This window comes from Meriones unguiculatus, chromosome 15 (assembly GCF_030254825.1).
Source record: "Meriones unguiculatus strain TT.TT164.6M chromosome 15, Bangor_MerUng_6.1, whole genome shotgun sequence".
In the NCBI taxonomy this organism is placed as follows: Eukaryota; Metazoa; Chordata; class Mammalia; order Rodentia; family Muridae; genus Meriones; species Meriones unguiculatus.
Window position 1 is genome coordinate 62,050,753 of NC_083362.1, and position 23,129 is coordinate 62,073,881.

General features: G+C 48.4%; 1 protein-coding gene across 1 annotated transcript; it reads left to right on the forward strand.

The window, feature by feature from the left end:
- The first annotated feature begins 14,767 nt into the window (after window positions 1-14,767).
- On the forward strand, window positions 14,768-22,328 carry Des (desmin). Its single transcript, XM_021626230.2, has 9 exons — window positions 14,768-15,473; window positions 16,667-16,727; window positions 16,830-16,925; window positions 17,048-17,209; window positions 17,374-17,499; window positions 17,948-18,168; window positions 19,603-19,646; window positions 21,324-21,406; window positions 21,582-22,328. The coding sequence occupies exons 1-9, from the start codon at window positions 14,899-14,901 to the stop codon at window positions 21,621-21,623; spliced, it is 1,410 nt and encodes a 469-aa protein (XP_021481905.1). The 5' UTR covers window positions 14,768-14,898; the 3' UTR covers window positions 21,624-22,328.
- The last annotated feature ends 801 nt before the right edge of the window (window positions 22,329-23,129 follow it).

Consider the following 23,129-nt stretch of genomic DNA (forward strand, 5'->3'; position numbering starts at 1 on the left):
GCTGAGACAACAAGAGAGTTGGAAGAAGGAAGAGAGGGGCCGGGGTGGAGGGGTGACAGCGCCATAGAAGGCTGGCAGAGTAGACACGTCAACTTGGATGAAATAGGGTCTGTTCTAGGGAGTACACCTGTGATCTAGCTCCTCTCAGTGAGGAATCTGGGGTGTACCAAGACTTCTCCAGGTCAGACTGCTTAGGGTGGCTCGGAAAAGTCACTGGGAATTAACTTCTGGGCCAGCTCTATGGCTCAGTGAGTAAAGGCACTTGCCGTGGAAAAGTCACTGGGAATTAACTTCTGGGCCAGCTCTATGGCTCAGTGGGTAAAGGCACTTGCCGTGGAAAAGTCACTGGGAATTAACTTCTGGGCCAGCTCTATGGCTCAGTGGGTAAAGGCACTTGCCGTTAAATCCGGGGACCTGAGTTCCATCCCCAGAGCCCACATGGTGGAGACAGAACTGAGTGTATAAGTAGTCCTGATCTCATGTGCATGCTGTAGCCTACCCCCAAATAAATAAAGAAATAAATAAATAGATGCTTTGAAAAATGAAAATTGAGCCCGGCACGGTGCTGCAGGCATGAGTCCCAGGCCAGCCTGGTCTACAGAGCAAGAGTTCCAGAACAGCCAGGCCTATGCAAGGAAACCCTGTCTTGGAAAAAAGAATTTTGGATCATCCTGTCTCAGCCTCCCTAGCATTAGAATTACTAGCCACCCCCTACCCCCAGTCCCTCCTTATTGCTAAGGAAACACCTCTCCTGCTCTGACCTCTGCTCCCACTACGGCCTGAACTCTCTGGGACTGATCTTCCTTAAGACGTCACCCTCCAGGCCTCAACCTCCTCCACCTCCCCCCCATCTTCATTCTTTCACTCCCTTCTTCCCTCATGGATATTCTATTTGGTAGAGGCAGTGGTGGGAGGAGGTGAGATTAGTCCCAGACGTCTCCTGCTTTGGCAGAAAACCCAAGGTACTTCATGTCTGTAAAAGGAGTGGGAGGAGGGGATGAGAAGGGGGGTCTGGAGCAGGGCTGAGGTGAGGATTGGCTGTGGGGAGCCCGTTGAAGAAAAGGAGGCAGGAGGCGGAGATACTTGAGAACAAGAGGATGTATTTGGGAGGTCTTAAGCCAATCAGAGAAGAGGAGGAAGCAGAGGATGGGGTTTTGTGACTAAGCCACGCCCCCATCCCCAATGGAGCAAGAGAGAGATGAGTTTCAGGGAGAATCTTGACGCCATTCTGGCTGGGGGCCCCCAGCTCCAGCCCCGCCCCCCCCCAGGGTTTCAGGAAGAAACAATCGCCTCTGGACATTCCTTCCCTTTTACAGTCACTCAGGAGCTTCCACTGCTGGAGGCTTAGGAGCTGCTAGTGAGGGGAAGGGGCATGGAGGCCTCTTGGGGACTGTCTCTATGAAGCTGTCGGGAGGCAACCTTCCCTCTGGTGCCCAGAAACTCAACCTGTCAGAACTGAACACTGTGTCCTTCACAACAATGTCTGGCTGGGTCTCACCAAGGTCATGCCAAGGTCAGAGAGAAAATGGTGCTTGTCGGGAGGCACAATGGCCTACAGGTTGAAACCCCAGGATGAGCACCCTTCTTGACCCTCAGTTGAAGCTCTCCCTGGGTCCTGTGTTTGTGCCTCTAACCGTTTCCCTCACCAACAGCTGAAGTGATGACAAGAGCTCAGGCCCCCAGAGTTCAACCCTACAGTGTTACCAGGCCCCTCTCACGTGACAGCTGACAGGAAACAGACAGAGAGGGTTTAGGCCCTGGAGATAGGAGCAAAGTGTGACTTTGAAAGCTCTAGTTTGGATATGCTTTGTCTTCTTTGGGCTCCGGTGCTGGAAGCTTGGTCCCCTATAGTAATGTTAACCGGTGGTTGACAATGCAGTAGGGCTTTGGTCTTAAGTGGTGAAAATTTTAAGGGGAATAAATTGGGCATGGAAGTTCATATTTGTAATCCCCGACATTTGGGAGGTGGAAGCAGAAAGATCAGGGTTTGAGGTTATCCTCTGCTATATAGCAAGTTTGAGGCCAGGCCACATGAGACCCCCTCTGAAATAAAACAAAAACAAAGTTGTCAAAAGAAGCAAAAGCACCTGCCACCAAGTAGGTGCCTGATTTTATTTAGTCCCCAGGTGAAGGGAGATGACTCTTGCAAGTTGTCCTCTGATCACACAAACACACATGCACACACGCACACACACACACACACACACACACACACCGCGCACTCAAGTGCACATACATGAAAAAGGTGAGGCGTAGTTGGAGGTGGGTAGGTCAGGGAGGACATGGCTGTTAGTGTGCAGGCTATTGTACCAGCCGCTCTCAGGAACCTGGCAACGTCTTACATCATCAATTGCTGCCACTACCGGGTGTGCCCTGTAGGTGCCAGATATAAGAACCACCAGCTACTTCCAGTTCTCTGTGTGTTCCAGCTTCCCTCGGTACCCATGTTCTCTCTCTCCCTGCCCCTTCTCTCTCTGCCCTCATGGATCACTCCTCTCCTTCCCCTTCAATAAACCTCTTTTATACCAGACCTGTTGCATGACGTAATTTCTCGGGGGGGGTACACCTTGGAATGGGCCCACCATCGAGCTTCCCCCACCGCTGCATCATCATTATATCATCATTATAGATCACAACAATGGCCACTCTTTGAAAGTATTAAGATAGAGACTGGAGAGATGGCTCAGCAGTGAAGAGCACCAGCATGCTCTTGCAGAGGACCTGAGTTCAATTCCCGGCACCCATGTGCAGGCTCACAAACATTTGTAACTCCAGTCTCATGGGATCTAACACCCCTTCTGGCCTCCATAGGTTCCAGGTACAGACATACATACAGACAAATACACATACACATATATACACATATGTGTGTGTATATATATATGTATATACACAAAAAATATATATATACATACATATTTCTTAAAAAAGAAAGTATTAAGGTTGTTCTCTAGAAATTCCAGTCAGCTCTCTTCAAGAGTAAGTTATAAAATAATGGGATGACTCCTGAATCACTCTCAGGCTTCCTGCTGATCTTACCCTATGATCTGTTCTGCATGTGTCCCCACATGGTGATGTCATCTACCTTCATCCAAGCTCTTCATGAAGTACCCAGACTCAGGCATTTTATGATAGTAACAGCAACTGGAGTAAGCCAGACAGAGTGCCAGTCACTGGAGGGAGGGCATGCCATGGGAGGGATCAGCACTAACTGGTCCCTGAGATCCTAGGAAGATGTTCTTTTCCTTGTCTCAAACAGCACAAGAGTCTGGTTTGCTCTCTTTCCATCCCTCATTTTAGCTCATCCAAGAGTCTTATGCTGGCTTGATCAGGGTCTCTACCCCAGCTATCCATCTATGCCAGGTACCATCTGTGCCATTCGTGAACGCTTGGGGGATCTTGACAGTATCCAGAACCCTTGCATTCATAGGTAGCCCTCTAGGAGCCAAGAGACCTGCTGAGGGAAAGGCAGGGAATTGTGTGCGCCTGCAAATCATGGAGGCTGGAGAGAGCTTGGCAGTGCCCTGACACAAAAGAGGCTCAAGTAAGGGGAGTATGGAGAGGCAAGGCAGCTGAGGTTGCCAGAGTGGGTGGAGCCATCTCTGGGGTAAGCATTTTTACCAGCAAAGGTGTTCTCTGCCATATGGTGGAGACAAGTTAGATACTGAGGCCCTAGGTAGATGGGTAAATAGATTTTGTGCAGACAGTGAATTTCCTAAGCTGTGGAGGGACTCAACCAGCCAGGTGTCCACATGAACCACATTGGAGAAGCTTTAAGCCTCACATGAGAGAGATGAGTATGGGATGGTCCATCTTAGGACCTGTGAGGTCCAGCCTTACGTTCCAGAGTATGTCAGAAGATTTCAGACAGCAAGACTTTTTTTCTTCCTTAATTTAGCCAACAAAATCTAACACCAGTATTCACAGTGAAAGGCCCATAATCTTATACCATACACTAGATGCGTACACAGGCACAAGCTTTTGCTTGGGTCCCCCCTACCCCCTTTGGGACAGAGTCTCTTGCTAGCTTGGAACTCCCTAAGTAGGCTAGAGCAGCTATCCAGCAAGGCCCAGGGCTCTGCTTGCCTCTGCCTCCTCAGTGCTGGATTTACAAGCACCAGACACTTAGCTATTTTTTTTTTTTAATCCTAACGTGGATTCCGGGGATTGAACTCAGGTCATCACACTCACAAGGCAAGCACTCGACCAATTACCCCACCACAACCTCCACAGATTTATAATGTGTTTCCTTTTCCAACAAACAGGTTGATGTTGGTGGACCTTCACATTTCACAACATCAATGAGCTCCAGGAAGACACATGATTGCAAAATAGCATGAGTTTACATGAAAGATAATTTGCTAAAATATTCTTACTCAAAGGTGTGTCCTAAAGATGTTCCAGACAGCATTGCTTGTGCTGACAGACTGGCGACAATATAAATGCCTATAAATGATGAACCTGATGAATAAACTATGCAAGACTCATAGAGTGAAATACAAGGGAAAACACTAACGTGAAAAAGCTTAAGCCTTGTAACAAAAAAGAGCTCAGGACCTGATGGCCTCACTGGTGAATTCTGCTAAATGTTAAAGAAAAACTAGTATCAGTCCTTGTGAAAATTAGAAGAGGAAATAATTCTTCCTATGTCATTTTGTAGTTAGCATAACCCTGATGCCAGAGAGAGAGAGAGAGAATCTATGAGAGAGAGAGAGAGAGAGAGAGAGAGAGAGAGAGAGAATCTATGAGAGAGAGAGAAACTATGGGCTGACAAAATTTCTCAACATTTTTATGAAAGAGGAGATTTGACAGCCAATAAAAAAAGACCACCAACACACAGAACTTATTCCTGCAATGTGAGAAATTTCCACACAACGTAATATTCCACATTAGCAGAACGAAGGGGAAAGTCCACACGCAGCCCTCTAGGCTAATGATAAATTATAATAACTTCATTAGATAGCGTACTCCTCAACAATAGCAAAATGAATGTATACAAACTATAAAACGTTATGAAATAAATACCCGAACAAATGTAGAACACCTCATATTCGTAGACTGCAACATTGTAAAGATAGTGACATCCCCAAAAGCTATAAATACATTCAGTCTGATCTCTATCAAAACCCCATTTTTTACAGAAAAAGAAAAATATGTTCTAAGTTGCATATGGTCTTTCAATGGGCTTCAACTAGAAAACAGAACAAAACAAAAAACTGGAAAAGAAAAACTAAGCTAGCCAGCTTATACTTGTTGATTTCAAAATACTACTAAAGCTGTAGTTATCAAAACAATGTGGTGCTAAAATAAATGCAAACATATAGGTAAATGGGATAGAACAGAACTCAGAAATAAATTCTCACATAGTCACATAGTTTTCAACCAGGGAGCCAGGATCATTTAATGAGAAAAGGGCAGGTTTCCACAAATGGGGGTGGGAACATTGACTATCCATACGCAAGAGCCAACTTGAGGCCCTTACCTTATACCCTATATAGAAATTAGCCCAAATGTATCTATACATAAACATAGAGTTAAAAACCATAAAATTGTCAGGAAAAAAAATCATGTGAAAAAGTTTCATATCACTGGATTTGCCAAATGATATCTTGAATATGACTTCAAAGACATGTGAAAAATCGACACAAATTGATTTCACACACACACAAAAGCTATTGCGCATCAAAGGACACTATGAGACAGACATATTGGAACACTCCTTTAATCCCAGCACTCAAGAGACAAAGCAGGAGGATTTTTGTGAGTTTGTGCCCAGCTCCAGCTGTACAGCAAGCTTCAGGACAGTAGGGAGTATAGACTCTGTATCAAAAACAAAACAAACAAAGAATAGCAAAGGACACTATGAAGACAGTGAAAAGGTGCCCCACAGAATGGGACAGTTGCAAATCGTATTCCTGTTAGGAAATCAATACCTTAGAATATATAAAGAGATCTTACAAATCAACAAAAAGAACAACCCAATGAGGAAATGGACACAGGAACTGAATAGACGCTGTGCTAGTTTTATGTCAGCTTGACACAAGCTAGAGTTATCTGAAAGGAGGGAACCTCAATTGAGAAAATGCCTCTATAAGATCCAACTAAAGGTAGTTCCTTTCTTTTCCTTTCTTTCTTTCTTTCTTTCTTTCTTTCTTTCTTTCTTTCTTTCTTTCTTTCTTTCCTTCTTTCCTTCTTTCTTTCCTTCCTTCCTTCCTTCCTTCCTTCTTTCTTTCTTTCTTTCTTTCTTTCTTTCTTTCTTTCTTTCCTTCCTTCCTTCCTTCTCCCTTCCTTCCTTCCTTCCTTCCTTCCTTCCTTCTTTCTTTCCTTCCTTCCTTCTCCCTTCCTTTCTTTCCTTCCTTCCTTCCTTCTCCCTTCCTTTCTTTCCTTCCTTCCTTCTCCCTTCCTTCTTTCCTTCCTTCCTTCCTTCCTTCCTTCCTTCCTTCTTTCTTTCTTTCTTTCCTTCCTTCCTTCCTTCTCCCTTCCTTCCTTCCTTCCTTCCTTCCTTCCTTCCTTCTTTCTTTCCTTCCTTCCTTCCTTCTCCCTTCCTTTCTTTCCTTCCTTCCTTCCTTCTCCCTTCCTTCTTTCCTTCCTTCCTTCTTTCCTTCCTTCCTTCCTTCCTTCCTTCCTTCCTTCCTTCCTTCCTTTCTTTCCTTCCTTCCTTCCTTCTTTCATTTGTTTTTGTTTTTTGAGACAGTATTTCTCTTCCTGTAGCTTTGGCTGTCCTTGAATTTACTCTGTAGAACAGACTGGCCTTGAACTCCAAGAGATCCACTTGTCTCTGCCTCCTGGGTGCTGGGATTAAAGGCATGTGCCAGCCTGTAATGCATTTTTTAAATTAGTGATTAATCGCCAATTGAGGGTGATGCCATCCCTGGGCTGGTGGTCCTGGCTTCTATAACAAAGCAGGCTGAGCAAGCCATGGGGAGCAAGCCAGTAAGTAGCCCCTTCCATGGCCTCTGCACCAGCTCCTGCCTCCAGGTTCCTGCCCTGTTTGAGTTCCATTGCTTCTTCAGTGATGGAATATGATGTGTAAGTGTCAGCCAAATAAACCCTTTCCTCTTCAGCTTGCTTTTGGTCATGGTCTTTCATCACAACAATAGAAATCCAGACTAGAGTAGACATTTATCCGAAGACGATCCAAAGATGACCAGTAAACACGGAAAGATATTTAACATCACTGATGGTTAATGATATGCAAATTAAAACCATAATGAGGTACCACTCATACTCATTAGGACAGATATTACAAAACAAACAAGGCCAGAACACAACGAGTGTTGGGGGCAATAGGGAAAACCTTTTTTTGTTTAGACTTGGTTGTTCTGAAACTCACTCTACAGAGCAGGCTGGCCTCAAGCTCACAGAGCTCCACCTGACTCTGCCTCACAAGTGCTGGGATCAAAAGTGTGCGCCGCCATGTGGAGAAACTTCTTAAAATGTATTTTTTAACTTTGTTCTTTGAGAACTTTATACGTGTATAAGATGAATTTTGGTGTTAGCTATGCTATCATTGCACCATGAGGCCACTACAATGTGTTCTGGTCATGTCCATCCCTGGTTTCTCCCATTCAGTTTCCTCTAGGCCCTCTTCCCTCCAACATATCTCCATTTCAACTTCTTTTTTTTTTTTTTTAAGACTTATGTATGTATGTATGTATATGAATGCTCTATCTGCATGTACACTTGCGTGTCAGAATAGGGCATCAGATCCCAGTATAGATGGTTGTGAGCCATCATGTGGTTGCTGGGAATTGAACTCAGGACCTCTGGAAAGGCAGACAGTGCTATTAACTGTTGAGCCATCTCTCCAGCCCCCGTCTCACCTTCTTATGCTCTTCTTTTTTTAAAAAAAACAAACCAAACCCCACTGAGTTTACTAGTGTTGCCTGTATACTGCTTGTAGTTTAAGCTTTTGGAGGTGAGTCAGTGGCTAGGCCCTGACCCTGAGGACCTCTAACTGTCAGGCTCTAACCACAGAACACTCCAGGAGCCTAAAGGCTGGACCCCAGCCCCTCCAAGCTCTGCCCTACAGAGTAAAAAAGCCCAAATTCAGGATTTGAAATCCCACCCATCCCCATCTTGGAAAGCTCTACCCTGGAAGACTGCCCCCACCACCACCACCAAGAAACCTTATATAAACCCTGCCTTCCCCTCAGTTCTCTGCTTCTTCTCGCCAGAGCAGAGGCAGCCATCCTCCTGGATTTTTGCCTCTCCATAAATCTCCTGTGTGAGGTTTGCTGTGAGTTGTGGCTTTGTGGCATTCCCTGGCTTCTGACTGCCAGGATACCTTTCTCCTCCGAGCTGTAACACTTGGATTAGGGAACTCCACCACCCAGAGCAGACCACCTGCTGGAACACGGGCAACGTGCTAGTGGCCATGCTCTCAAGGGAAAAAATGGCTCTTCCTCCTCTAGAAGTTACCCATTGCCAATAGCTCCTCAGCTAGGGGTGAGGCCTCGTGAGCCTCTCCCCTTATCCATTCCAGAACTTTGACTGGCTTGATCTTCTGCTTTAGTCGATGAGAGCAATGACTAACAGCCATGTCATGTCCGGAAGACAATTCACATCATTTACGCGTAGTTTTTCTTCCTTACATTCTTCCTGCCCCCTCTTCTAAGATGTTTCTTGAGCCTTGGGGTCAGGAAGAGGTTGATCTAGAGAATCTATTTAGGGATGGGCATTCACAGTCACTTCTTCTCAGCACTCTGAACAGTTATGAGTGTCTATATTAGCCACTGCCACTGCAAAATGGAGCTTTTCTGATCGAGGTTGAGAGTAGCACTAATTTAGAAGGCAATTTGTTGGAGGTTGGTCTGTTGTGTGTTACTGGCCCTCAAGATCTGGTTACATTGAACCTTGTTTTGTAAACCTGCCTAGGACATACATGAATAGTTGATTAAAGGGTCTATACCTGGGCAGGGCAGAATGGGGTAGGCGTGGCTAAGGTCCCAGGGCTTTTGGGTTCGAGAGAGAATCACCAGAGACAGATGGACAGGAAGAGAGGAGGAAGGAGGACACCATGATGGTAGGTGGAGAAGAAAACCCATGGCCTAAAGGAAGGACTCCAATAATGGCGCGAAAAGGCCCAGATAAAGAATAAAAGCAAGTATTTATAAGATTGTGGATGGGAGACAGTTCAGATGAGGATGATTAAGGCAGATGGCATTGGATGGGGGCTGAGAGATGGATAGTGATTGAGACAGTGTAAGTGAAATATCTTTCTGGCCTAAGGTAAATAAAGTAATTAGAAATATAACAGGTGTGTGTGTCTTATTATTTGTGATAGCAGGTTAAATAATACCACCATGATAATCTTAGGGCTAATATTAAATAACATTATATAACCTAACATCACATTTATTTTTTCTTTACAACAACAGCAATTGGACATCATAACCATGTATTAAAATAATAATAATCAATCGGGCATGGTGGCTCAGGCCTTTAATCCCAGCACTCAGGAGGCAGAGGCAGGCAGATCTCTGAGTCTGGAAACAGCCAGAGCTCTGTTCTCAAAGAACAGAAAAATCCTGTTCACGGAGAAATCCTGTCTCGAGGAAGCCACGTAAACAACAACAATAATCAGGCCTATGACCTCCAAGCCATGGGCTCTTGACTGTGATTACATTACCAGGCATGAATTCTCTCCTGTGGAGCAGGCCTCAAATCCAACCAGAAAGCAGTTGGTTACCCCCAGAGCAGTCATGCCACTCTTTCACCAGTGGGCATGTCTTGATTGGCAGGTCAGTAAGATAGCATGCAGTGTCCAGCATTATACCCAATAACTAAAAGTAGAAACAACCCAAATGCCCATCAAAAGATGAAGAGACAAACAGAGCAACATTTGAAATGAGGGAACATCATTCAGCCATTAGAAAGAAGGAAACTCTGATACTTACTATAACATGAAAGAATCTTGAATTTTTTTTTAACTAAGTCAAATAGACCAGTCACAAGGAGACAAATATTGTATAACTCCATGTACATGGGTTACCTACTGCAGTCAGATCCATAGAGACAGAAATAAAATACAATGTTTAAATGAACTAAAGAAACCCTGAGTAGATAAAGTCAGCTAGGCTTCACAAGTAATGTGATGCTTGCTTGCTCTGAAAATAGAAGTGAAACTTAATTGGAGCCATTTCTTTTAAAAGACTACACTTAAAGGAAATAAATTCAGTCTCAATGCCACAGGCCTGCAATCCTAACAGTGTGGTAGACTGAGGCACGAGAGTCATAAGTTCCAAGTCAGGCTGAGGTACAGAGTAAGTTCAAGGTGGGTCTCCGGTATGCAGCAAACTCCCATCTCAGAACAACGCAAAGAAGGGAAGGGAAGAAATAGATAAGAGAGAAAGAAGGAAAGAAAAACCAGAGAACTTAGTTCAAATCAAGAAGTAGAAACAACCAACAGATGCAGACTGGGATTTCTAATTGGAGAGACAAAGGAAGAAAACCAGACAGCAGTAACTGGCTGACATTGTTACTCCAATAAAATCAGCATTTGTTTTTGAGATAAAAATCTGTAACCCAGGCTAGCCTCAGAGTTGTTAGGTACAAAGAATGAACTTGAACTTCTGATTCTCATGCCTCTGTCTCTGAAGTCCTAGGATTGTAGGCTTGTGCTAACCATGCCCAGTTTACGAAGTAGCAGGGATTAAACCCAAGGTTTTGTAGATGTTGGACAAATGAGCTGTATACACAGCTCCTCCAGCCTCGCTCAGACAATCTCTTCAAGACATTTCGCTGAGACAGGAGAGAAGGCTCAGCAATTAAGAGCATTGGCTACTCTTAGGAAGAACCTGGGTTTGATTCCCAGCATTCACATGGCAGCTCACAACCATATGTAACTCTAATCCCAGGGGGTCCTACACCTTCTTCCGGCCTTTTTGAACACCACATCTATGTGGTGCACAAACATACAGGCAAATCACCCATATACATAAAAATAATAAATAATTTTTTAAGACTTGCGCCTCAGTTTACTGTTTGACAGTTTTGTTTTGTGTTTGTTTTTGTTTGTTTGGCTTTTTGACACAAGGTTTCTCTGTGTAACCCTGGCTGTCCTGGAACTCACTATGTAGACTAGGCTGGCCTTGAACTCACCAAGATCTGCATGCCTCTGCTGGGATCAAAGGCATGCACCACCATGACTGGCTTTGACAGGTTTTATCAAGGGTAGGAAGGAGAGATGGGTGGCGTATTACTGTTAAATGGTTGTGGAGTTTCAGTTTGGAAAATGAAAATATTCTAAGGACGGGTGGTGATAATGACTACATGATAGCGTGAACGGACTTGATGCTGCTGACTGTGCTTAGAAATGGTGAAAATGGCTTTCAAAAGGTGGCTTTCACGTCTGTGGATGACACCCCCGGAATAGTAGTTACGTTGCCTTTGCTATTTCTGGTTGAACCAATCAAGTCTGAACCCTAAGGGGGAAAGAAAAAAAAAAAAAAGAAAAGAAATGGTGAAAATGGCCAGGCGCAGTGACATAGGCCTATAATCCCAATGTGAGGGAGGCAGGGTAGCAGGATCAAGGTAAATTTGTGGCCAATTAGGTCTACATGTCAAGACTTATGGCAGAACCTGCCTCGAGCAAACAAATAAAGGCCAACTTTCTATTAGATATTAGGGTACTTTATATTAGTTACTAGGGTACTAAAGCAGGACACTTTCTAAGACAGTGGTGTTTGCTGACAACGGCTTGCCTCAGAACCACATGTAAAATATTTTAAAAGCGGAAAGAAGCCAGGTGTGGGGGTACACGCCTGGAATCCTAGCACACTGGAGGTTAAGGAAGGAAAATTTTGAGTCCAGGCTATAAAAGAAAAAAAAAAAAAGTCAGTTCCATACATATGATCAAACAACAACAGCCACCACCTAAACTTGGTTGTGTGGCTCAGGGGAGACAGTGGGGGAAGAGGGTGGGTTAGGATAGCTAACTGTTGAAAAACGGGAGCCAGTAACTTTTCACTTCAAAGTCTTTTCTGTATCTTGTGTTTTGACCATGCGCCTTGCCCATCGAGGAAGAGTGATTATTTTTAGTGTGTCCAGTTCCCCGCAGCCCCCTTGGGAGGCCAGAGCCTGGCTCCAGTGGCACTGGCTGCTCGGAGCATGATTTGGAGTGTCCCTTTCCCACCTGCCTTTCAGGCTCCAGGGCGTGACAGGAGTGGAGTTGCAGTTTGGAAGAAGTCCCAAGTGGTTTGAAGCCAAGTCTGGTTGTTGTTGATCTTGACTAGAGACGATGCAATTTATTTATTTGTTTTCTGCCTCATTTCACCGAGAAACTGCTGGCTAGAGCTGGTCTGAAAGCCAGTTCCCTTCTCTGCTCTAAGGAGGGCTCACAAAGGCCCAGAGATGTTCCTCTCAGCAGCGTCGCAGAAATGAGTGTGCAAGGTCCGAAACACCCCTGTTTCTCTGGGTTGGGGGTGACTAAAGCCAACATCGAGGGGCTTTAGTGGGAAAAGGAGTTTCTTGATCCAAGCGGAGGACAAAGCATGCAGGGAGGTGTGCTGAGTAGCAAGGACTTAGGGGTTATTGCTGGCAACCACACCCAGGCCAGTGACTTCTACTCCCCAACTTTTTTGTTTGTTTGTTTCGTTTTTCGAGACAGGGTTTCTCTGTGTAGCCTTGGCTGTCCCTGAACTCACTCTGCAGACAAGGCTGGCCTCGAACTCACAGATATCTACCTGTCTCTGCCTTCCATGTGCTGGGATCAAAGGCATGCACCACGGCCGCCCAGACTTCTCCCCTAGCAAGTCGACAGATTCCCACCAAGCAGGGAAGGGAACAAGGCCACCACGGAGGAAAGTTTAGCAAACCCCACTTTATTCATAAATTCCAGACCACACACCCCTGGACCCAGTTCTCAGTTAGGAGATAGTTACGTGGCTACTCTCTGTGCCGGTGAGAATGGGGGAGGAGGGCAGTTTCATCAACATGAAGAAAAGGGCAAGAAGGCTTGTGGGCTATGTTAAATGACAATGTCAACTGAAGATGCTGCCTGGGGGCGTGTTAAAGTTCCATATACCCTCCCAAATCCTCTAGAAGCATACAGTCTAGATCGGGAGCTGAGACCCAAAAATAACCAGAACAGAACAGCTTGCGCTGACTTGAAGGCTGAATAAGAATATTTGGAGCTCCCCATCCATCTCATAAACTCATCTCAGGGATAAAAATTAGATGCTCAATGCAAAAGGCTTCGAAAAGACTGTGGTAGCAAGTCCTTCACAGCTCATCTGCCATAGTCACATCCAGTCTGGGGCCAAAGCCTAGTAGTCCCTGGAGTCAGGCTGCCTCACTACACTGAGCTACAGAAGATGGGATTTACGACAGTCCCTGCCTCACGGGGTTGTTGGAGACCTGGGGGATCACAGGCGTGGCGATCTCAGCGGGGGTCAGTACATATAAGGAGCTGTTGCCGTTGTGGGTGGTTTTATGGCCTCCCAGGCCTGTTCAGATGCTCACTGTGCAGTCATGCAAAGGGCTTGGCCCCACTCTATGACTAAGGACACTGAGGGTTAGGGAGGTAAAGGACCTGCTGTCTAGCGACTCTTTCTGACCAGCCCTGGGCAGGGCTCTGGCTCCTCATCCAGCGCTCTGTTTCCTGGGTCAGAGCTGTGGGTCCCTCATCTAGTGCACTGTTTCTGGGGTCTGCATTCTAGAAGGGCCAGTCCGAAGAGAGACCTATAGAGGGCAAGGGAAGTGAAGGGCCACAATGCGTGGTTTCCTTAGGGCTCAGTGAGTGCCCTGTGCTGAGCGGAATGGAGATGGCAAGAGAAAGGCAAAATGGCTTCAGGGCTTCATTTCTGTTGGGGTCCTGGAGTGACTGAAGCTCGTTACTCCCAGCCTCCCTTAACTCCTTTATCTCCTCAGGTGCCTGCCCCCCCACCCCATCTCCACAGAGCTCCTCTCCTGTACCTTGCTTCCTAGCCGATGTATTCATTCTCCTCTATAAATACCAGCTCTGGTATTTCGCCTTGGCAGCTGTTGCTACCAGGGAGATGGCTGGCCTGACATGCGGCTCCTGACAAAACACAAAACCCTGGTGTGAGTGGGTGTGGGATGGTGTGAGTAGGGGGATGAATCAGAGAGGGGGTGAGGAGGACAGGGGCGCAGGAGTCAGGCGAGGGCGGCCATGTGGGCGTGTGACTACACACGATTGGAAACAGCAGTCTTTCTGGAAATTATCTTGCAGGTCATAAACTTGAGGGAAGCAGAAGGCCTACACTCCTCCAGAGGGAAACTGAGGCTCAGAGCTAGAACCCACGTGCCAGTGACATGCTTAAGCAGACAGGCACTGGCCAGGGTTACTCTCTGCCTAACGGATGCCCCCCCCCAACACTCCCACCCTACAGGCTGCCTAGGGACCCCTTTGATGGGCTAATAGGTTCCTATATGACCTTGGCCCCCCGTGGTTGGAAACCTCAGCATCTTCTAGGCAACCTTTGCAAATAAAACACTTCAGGGATCCTTCTTGTTCATTCCAATGACCTAAAATCTCTCCTTGGAGTAAACAGACGGCCTCAAACAAGTGAAAATCTCTAGCCTGCTTTCCCCAGGATAAGGCAGGTATCCAAACGGGGAGAAAAGAGGCCGGCCTGGGGTCTCCTGTCAGCTCCCTGACCGGTGAAATCCAGCAGGCCTCTTGGGGCTGCTCAGGGGCACAGGCCTCTTGCGGGGGAGCTGGCCTCCCCGCCCCCTCGCCTGTGGCCGCCCTTTCTTGGCAGGACAGAGGGATCCTGCAGCTGTCAGGGGAGGGGCGGCGGGGGGTGATGTCAGGAGGGCTACAAATAGTGCCGACAGCTAAGGGGCTCTGTGTCCCCTTACATCCACTCTCCAGCCGGCTGCCTGCCCGCTGCCTCCTCCGTGCGTCCGCCCAGCCTCGTCCACGCCGCCACCATGAGCCAGGCCTACTCGTCCAGCCAGCGCGTGTCCTCCTACCGCCGCACCTTCGGCGGCGCCCCGGGCTTCTCGCTCGGCTCCCCTCTGAGCTCTCCAGTGTTCCCTCGAGCAGGCTTCGGTACCAAGGGCTCCTCGAGCTCAATGACATCCCGCGTGTACCAGGTGTCGCGCACGTCGGGCGGGGCCGGAGGCCTGGGGTCGCTGCGGGCCAGCCGGCTGGGGACCACCCGCGCGCCATCGTACGGCGCGGGGGAGCTGCTGGACTTCTCGCTGGCGGACGCCGTGAACCAGGAGTTCCTGGCCACGCGCACCAACGAGAAGGTGGAGCTGCAAGAGCTCAATGACCGCTTTGCCAGCTACATCGAGAAGGTGCGCTTCTTGGAGCAGCAGAACGCCGCGCTCGCCGCCGAGGTCAACCGGCTCAAGGGTCGCGAGCCGACCCGCGTCGCCGAGCTTTATGAGGAGGAGATGCGGGAACTCCGGCGCCAGGTGGAGGTGCTCACCAACCAGCGCGCCCGGGTCGACGTGGAGCGGGACAACCTGATCGACGACCTGCAGAGGCTCAAGGCCAAGTGAGAGCCCAGTGCCTCCCAGATCTTTCCCCCTCACCCCGTCCCCTTTCAGGGAACTAGGTACCCTCTCCCAGAGCCTGGGACCCTCCTTAGCCCATGTTTGGAGTAGGTCATTCCCAGGTGATCCCTAAGAAGAGATGGGCCCCGGATCTTCCTTTGGCTTCTCTCTAACACTGGAGTAGTTTTCTTGGGGCGGTAGATGGAAGAAAGGAGGGGGGTGGGGCTTGGGAGGCTTAGTGCAGTGGGCAGCTGCCTTTGAAAGGAGGCTAAGTTGCTGGAGTGGCCGTGTGGTGACGACCATAACCGAGGAACGGTAGAGGGGTCAGTCAGGGCACGGTCAGAGGGAGAAGAGAGGCTGCTGGGAGCCTGGAAAGCTGGACGGGTTGGGGAGGGCCGAAAGGAAGCCAGGCAGTGACTTTCAGCTCAGTTGTGATGAGGCCCTGGGGAGGGGTGAGGTGGGGAGCTTGGCCCCCGGGCCTAGCTGAGGCAGTGCTCTTGAGCTAGGTAAATGGCTAGGTTTGAGCGAAGTGGACAGTGGATAAGGGCCGAGGCTTATAAAGCTCAAGAGGACTAGCCCATCCCACCATGATCCAATAAGAAAAGGCTGTGATATGAGGGGCACACCCCTGTCGTGCCAGCACTTGGGGGGATGATACAGGAGGATTGTCGTGAGTTCTAGGCAAACCTGGGATACAGAGCAAGTAACAAGCCAACTGGGTCTGCATAGCAAAACTTGTTTTAGGAAATTAAAAAGAAAAAAAAAAGTAAAAGTAGACAGAAAAGACTCCATACAGAATACTGCAGAGTACTCATGATCCTGTGTCTCTTTCCCCAGCTGAGTGGAGTCACCTTCTTGCCACCAAAGTCACCAACATTTATTTAGCTCCTACATGGGTCAGGCTAAGCCTGAGAACAGAGGTGGATAAAATAAAACACAGTTCCTAACCCCGGGGAGGTCAGTCTATCTGGGACATAGACTTCAAGGGTGTGGCTCCAGAGCTGACAGTGAGCCACTTCCTGCCCCCCCAGTGGGCGGGGCCTCTTCTACTCTCCCCCCCCCCCAAGGCCTCTTATTTCTACCCAGCAACCAGGACTTGTCTCTGTGTCCTGAACTGTCTCCCTGATAGGTCCCCAGCCAGCGCTTTTCTGCTGCTGGCTCTGTCCCTCACTATTTGTCTGTCTGTCCTGGCTAGGCTACAGGAGGAAATCCAACTGAGAGAAGAAGCAGAGAACAACTTGGCTGCCTTCCGAGCGGTGAGCCCTCTTTGGTCCCCAGCAGCCATCCCTTTTTTCCCTTCCCTTGGCTCCACTTGAGTTGTTCCAGACCCTGACACTGTTGTCCCCTCCCCCGTCCAGGATGTAGATGCAGCCACTCTAGCTCGCATCGACCTAGAGCGCAGAATTGAATCACTCAACGAGGAGATTGCATTCCTTAAGAAAGTACACGAAGAGGTAACAGGGCCCTTGGGTGATAGTGAAAGCAGCAAGAAGTGGGCTTGACTCTGAAATGGGGTTGTGAGGTGCTTTGGGGAGGGGGGTCCAGAAGGAGACTGAAGCCCAGCTGTGCCCTGCAGGAAATCCGTGAGCTTCAGGCCCAGCTTCAAGAACAACAGGTCCAGGTGGAGATGGACATGTCCAAGCCAGACCTCACAGCTGCCCTCAGGGACATCCGGGCTCAGTACGAGACCATTGCGGCTAAGAACATCTCTGAAGCTGAGGAGTGGTACAAGTCTAAGGTGGGTGGTCCGGCCTAGGGGCTCTGGCACCTGTCCTCCTCTCTCCGGGTGAAATGCTTCCTGTACCTGCATCCCTGGAGTAGGGCGAGCCCGGAATTTCCATATTCCCTTGCCCACACTGCATCCTGTTTCGTCCATCTCAGAGACCCTTTCTCTGCTCTCAGGTTTCAGACTTGACCCAGGCAGCCAATAAGAACAATGACGCACTACGCCAGGCCAAGCAGGAGATGATGGAGTACCGACACCAGATCCAGTCCTACACCTGCGAGATTGATGCCCTCAAGGGCACCGTGAGTCCCTCCCCTCTCCCACGAGCTCAGCCTCTTTCTGCCCTGCAGCTTAGTTCATACCTTTCGCTCTGTGACACTTTGAGCCCATTACAGACCTCCACTCCATCTCCTCAAATGCACAGAGAGGTAAAATCAGATGGGTGGATTCTTAATTGGGTACTAAAGAATCAGAAGACTTCTAGGAACGTCTCCCTGAAGGGGTGGAGGGCTAGCGCAGGTACTCCTTTTTAGGTGGTTTCTTCTGAATGGCCACATAAAACTTCACTAGAGTTCTGGGTTCCACAGTTAAGAAAAAGGCTTTTGACCATTCTTCTGGCCTAATCAAGACCGAATGGAATTGCCTCCAAGCCCCAACACTGGATCTCTTTCCGTCCTGATTCTCTAATGGCCTCCTTCCTAGACATGCTCTGACACTGTCCTTGACTTGGGCCCCCCTCATCCCCTGCAGAACGACTCCCTGATGAGGCAGATGCGGGAGTTGGAAGATCGCTTTGCCAGTGAGGCCAGTGGCTATCAGGACAACATTGCGCGCCTGGAGGAGGAGATCAGGCATCTGAAGGATGAGATGGCCCGCCACCTGCGGGAGTATCAAGACCTGCTCAATGTGAAGATGGCCTTGGATGTGGAGATTGCCACTTACCGGAAGCTGCTGGAGGGCGAGGAGAGCCGGTGAGGGTTTAGATGTAGGGTAAGGTGCTAAGAGCCCAGTTCACCCCAGATCTCAAGACCCGGATACGGTATTATATAAGAGGGTATTGTGCTGCCCATTGAAGAAAATTAACCAGGGCCACCTGGGTAAAGCATGATTTAATTAACAGCTTTTGAGAGAGAGAGAGTGAGAGAGAGAGAGAGATAAGTATTCCCTTATCCACCTTTAGAATTAAGAACTTGCAGCATAAAATCATATTTGGCAATCAGTAATAAAATATTACTGCCAGTCAAGGGAGAGCTGAAAGCAGAGTGGAAAATGATGAGGATGAAAAGGGAGGGGGTGCTAGAGACAGAGAAATGCAGAGGCAAGAAGCCTTGTACATGGATGGCCTTAGAGAGGAGGCTGAGGTGGGTGCACATACAAACATACACACTCATTTGTGCTCAAAGGAAAAGACACAGATGATGTGCTCAAAGCAACCCACCCAACTTCCAGACACAAGAAACAGGAGTGTAGGGGAGCCTGCTGGGAGACTGAAATATTGTGAATGTGGACTGGACTGGCAGTTACATGGAGACAGATAGTTCTCAAAACTCACTAGATGCACCCTAAAGGTTCGCCCATTTCATTGTGTATAAGCTTACCATCAATTTAAGACAGATCAATTATACCAAGAAATGGTACCATCAATACTCATAAAAGCATGGCAGCCATGTTTAGGTCTGAACTTACAAGGAAAATTCAGGGTTTTTACTTGTTTCTTTCTTTTGAGAAGGGTCTTTATAGCTCAGACTGGCCTCGGACTTCCTATGTAGTTCAAGGATGACCTTGAACACCCCTACCCCTCTTGCCTCCATTTCCTTAATGCTGGGACTTGAGCAGGCTGTGCCACCGTGCCTGGTTTATGTGGTACAGGGGACTGAGCCACAGCTTTGTGCATGCTAACCAAATGTTCTACCGACGGAACTACCTCCCCAGCCCCTGAGTTTTGTAGAATGGCATCTACATCTAACCCAACACAGATGACCTTTTAAGGTAGCTAGAGCCAGATGTCCTTTTCTAGACTAGGAGTAAATAGCCCACTCCTGGAGGGTGGGCACAAAGTGAGTGTCACTTACAGCTGCTGTTCTTGCCTCCCCTAGTGCTGGGAGCAAGGAAGAGCTGAGGGCCTGGAGGGGTCAGTGGGGTTAGGCATCTTGGTGTCATGCCTAAGGTCAGAATTAGCATAGGTAATCTTTATAGAAGAGGACATTCCCAGACAGCTAGAGTTTGTTCTTGATCTTGTTTGTTGATCTAGAGTTTGTGCATTGAGTAGTGAGAGTACTGGGCTCAGTGGGGCTGGGACAGCTGGAAATGTTTGGGGAGAACCGGCCTAAAGAGTGATGGGGGTGATTTTAGGGAGAGGTTTGAGTGTCCTTACCCCTCTGGGGACATGGTGTTTCTCTTTTCAGGATCAACCTTCCTATCCAGACCTTCTCTGCTCTCAACTTCCGAGGTGAGTGTGTGCTGGATAGTAGAGGTGTGGTTGCAGGGGCTAGGGTAGCTTGGGTAGCCCATGCTTATGAGGAGAGAAGGGTGGGACCCTGGAGCAGACCAGGCATGAAAGAGAAAGAGGGCCGTAGATAAAGCACCAAGGTGTGTGGTGGTGATGGAGGTGGTGGTGATGGTGGTGATAGTAGTGGTTGTGGTGGTGGTGGTGATGGTTATGATGGTAATGGTGGTGGTGGTGATGATGATGGTTTGTGTTCTATTATGATGACTACATTCCCTGTACCTTCTGGATTATTGGGTCTCAAGAATCAGGATGTGCCCTGAGTCCCAAACTCTGGAAGCTGCTGGGATGTTTCCCTGGCAGTAGGAGCATCTCACTCTCTGGGCAGGAAGGTACTCCTTGCTCACGAATTGCCTGGCATGCTGCCAGAGAGCACTTGGCACACAGTTCTCTGGCTGTTTGTTGAGTGCCTTGTTTGCAGGAGCAAGATGCTAGATGCACATTTGGAAAAAAAAATCCAAATTTTAGCAAAGCCAAACAATGAAGAGAATGAGCTTTGAGGGCATTCTGCCATCCTGACATTAGTAATATGTAGATCAAGTGGCTTCCCAACCCCAGAGAGCAGAAAAGCACTCACTAATGATACATTAGGAAAGCGAGTCGGAGATCTTGGCAGCCTCTCCTTTCCTAGATCAAACCTTTTACATCTTCGATGTTCATTTCCATCAGGAAAAACACACGCTGTGCTCCATGGAGTCAAACGTTCATTACAGGCTAGTTGCTTGCTAAGGAACTCATGAACGCCAAACTCCTGACACCACAGAACTGAATGTGACCCCCACTACGAAACTCAGAATTCTTTTTTCACTTATTTGTTTATTCAGATACCAAGTATGTGTTGTGCATATAAAATCGTTGCTTTTTGCTGTGTATCAGCAGCTCTGAGCCACAATGAGGGAAGCTTCCTGGCTGCTGTTTCCCAGAGAGGAAACTGAGGCACAATAGGGCCAGTGAATCAATGACTAGCTGCTGCTACATTAAGACACCAAGCAGCAGCTGGTCGTGGTGGCACACGCATTTAATCCCAGCACTCGGGAGGCAGAGACGGGTGGGTCACTGTGAGTTCAAGGCCAGCCTGGTCTACAAAGTGAGTCCAGGACAGCCAAGGCTACACACAGAAACTCTTGTCTCGAACCCACCTCGCCCCCCCCAAAGAAGACATCAAGCAGCTCATCCAAAGAAAAAGATGGAGCCTCTACATTCCTCCAGCTTGTCTATAGCCTGGGCTTCTGGCTTGCTGTCTTAAAGGAGAGCCCAAGGATGCACACTCATGCAGGACCCTTCTGAAAATCCAGAGGTGGAGAGGGAACAAGGAAAGATAGAGAACATGAATAATAATACTAGGCCTAGTCCTTGGGTCCCTGCCTTCCTGCACCAGCCCTCCTCGAAGTCTTTTGGCTCTTGAGGTCATCTTTCTAGCTGGACTGGCTGCTAGCTCCACAGAAACACCTGCTGGGTGCTGGGTTCGAAGGTCAGGCCTTGAAGAAATCAGAAGGGTTGCATGAGGAAGGTGGAAATCAGCTAGTACTCGGAGCAGTGCAGCCTGGGATAGATTTCCAGCCACTGTGCAGCTTAGATATGAACTTGGCCAGGCTGAACATATGGTGGGTCCCATTACAGAAACCAGCCCTGAACAAAGGGGTTCTGAGGTCCACACCAAAAAGACGGTGATGATCAAGACCATTGAGACCCGGGATGGAGAGGTGAGTGGTCTGCCATACCCCTTGTCCTTGGTGGGAGTAATGGGGTGTCTGCCAGCCAGGTGCCTTTCACCAGCGGGGTGACTTCCCACCCTAGATGGGGTGAGCGGGTCCTGCTGCCTTGGGGTGGAGTAAATGGGGCCAGCAGTGGATGGACTGGACTTCTCCTCCTGCTCAGGTCGTCAGCGAGGCCACACAGCAACAACATGAGGTGCTCTAAGCCAGACCAGCACCGTCCCGGCCCCGTCCTCACTGCCTCATGATGCCAGCCTCTTCGGCTCTCAGTTGTCACACCCAGCCACTTTCCTCCACTCACAGCCCCTGACCCCTCCTCACCGATCACCCCTTTGTGGTCTTCATGCTGCCCAGCCCCTGGAAACACCTCAGCCATCTCTGCAGACCCTCCCGTGAGTCCTGGCTGTTGGCAGTTGTCCAGCCTGGCTCTTAAGAGAGAACCCAGCTCAAGTCTTGACCCTTTCCCTCCCACCTCTGTAGCCTCAGGCTTTAGCCTCTGGCTTTGGAGAGGGTACCAGAGAGGGTGTTGGGATTGACAGGGTCAGGACAGAGCTTTGTGGACATCCCCACATTCGACCCCCAGCCTGGGTCAGAGACAGAGTGAAGCCTTCTCAGCAAGCTGAGATGGAGAGTGGGGGGCTGAAAAAAAAAAGTCCTCATAGCCCCTCTCTTTCCCATCGCAGCCCAGGATGGGCTTGGAAAGCAGGGGCTGTAAGAAGGAACCCGAAGGTGCTGGATGTGGGAGCAGGAAATACAGAAGGAGAGAGGGTGGATGAGAAGCCGGAGAGGAAAGAAGAGAGAGGCAGAGAGTAGGCCTGGGGGGTGGAAGGGCACCACCTCCTGTGCCTGCCCCTCCACTACAGGGGCCCTGGACAGAAACAATAAATAAAAAGCCAAGCACAAACCTCCATGCCCCCGCTGTCTTGACTGATGAGTCTCTCGGGGGGCCCTGGATCCTGTCATACTACCCATTACCCTGGGATGGACTGTGTCCACCTCTTGCCCAGCTAGATTGCCCTGTGGGCCTCCAAGCGCTGCAATGTGGGGGTGGGGAGGTGCTGGTGGTGGAGAAGAGGCTTCCGTTAAAAAGCCACAGTGCCATGGGTCCAAAGTCTATCTGCCCCCTTAGACTTCCTAGTCCCTTAATATCAGCTGGGCATTTGGGTGAGGGATGAAGACAGTCCTCTTCCAGAGACTAGCTGTGAAAGAGATTCCCTCAGTCTTTTTCCCTCAAAGAAAGAACCAGCCACTTTCCATTTACTTTTTTTTTTTTTTTTTTTGAGAGACTATCTCATATAACCCAGACTGGCCTCAAACTCCTTCTGTGCCCAGCTTTTGGCTTTAAACTCTTGATTGTCTTGCTTTACTCTCTCAAGTACCTTTTAAACCCTTTCTTTAATGCACAGAGGCCAGTCCAGGCAAAATAACATTGTTCGAAAAACTGCAAAGACAGAATTTTTACTTGGCTGAAAAGGCTCAGCACTCTACGAAAATGTCAACCCATCCTCCAACCACATACAGTACCAATGGAATGCAGTCTCAATTAAAAATACCAAAGAGCCAGGGGAGGTATGCTGCCTGTAATTTTAGCACTGGCACTCAAGAGGTTGAGGCCAGAAGATTTCAGATTCAAGGCTAGCTTGGGCTACTTAATGGGGTCCTGTGTAAAAAAAAAACAAAACCAAATACAAACAAAAACACCAAGAACAAA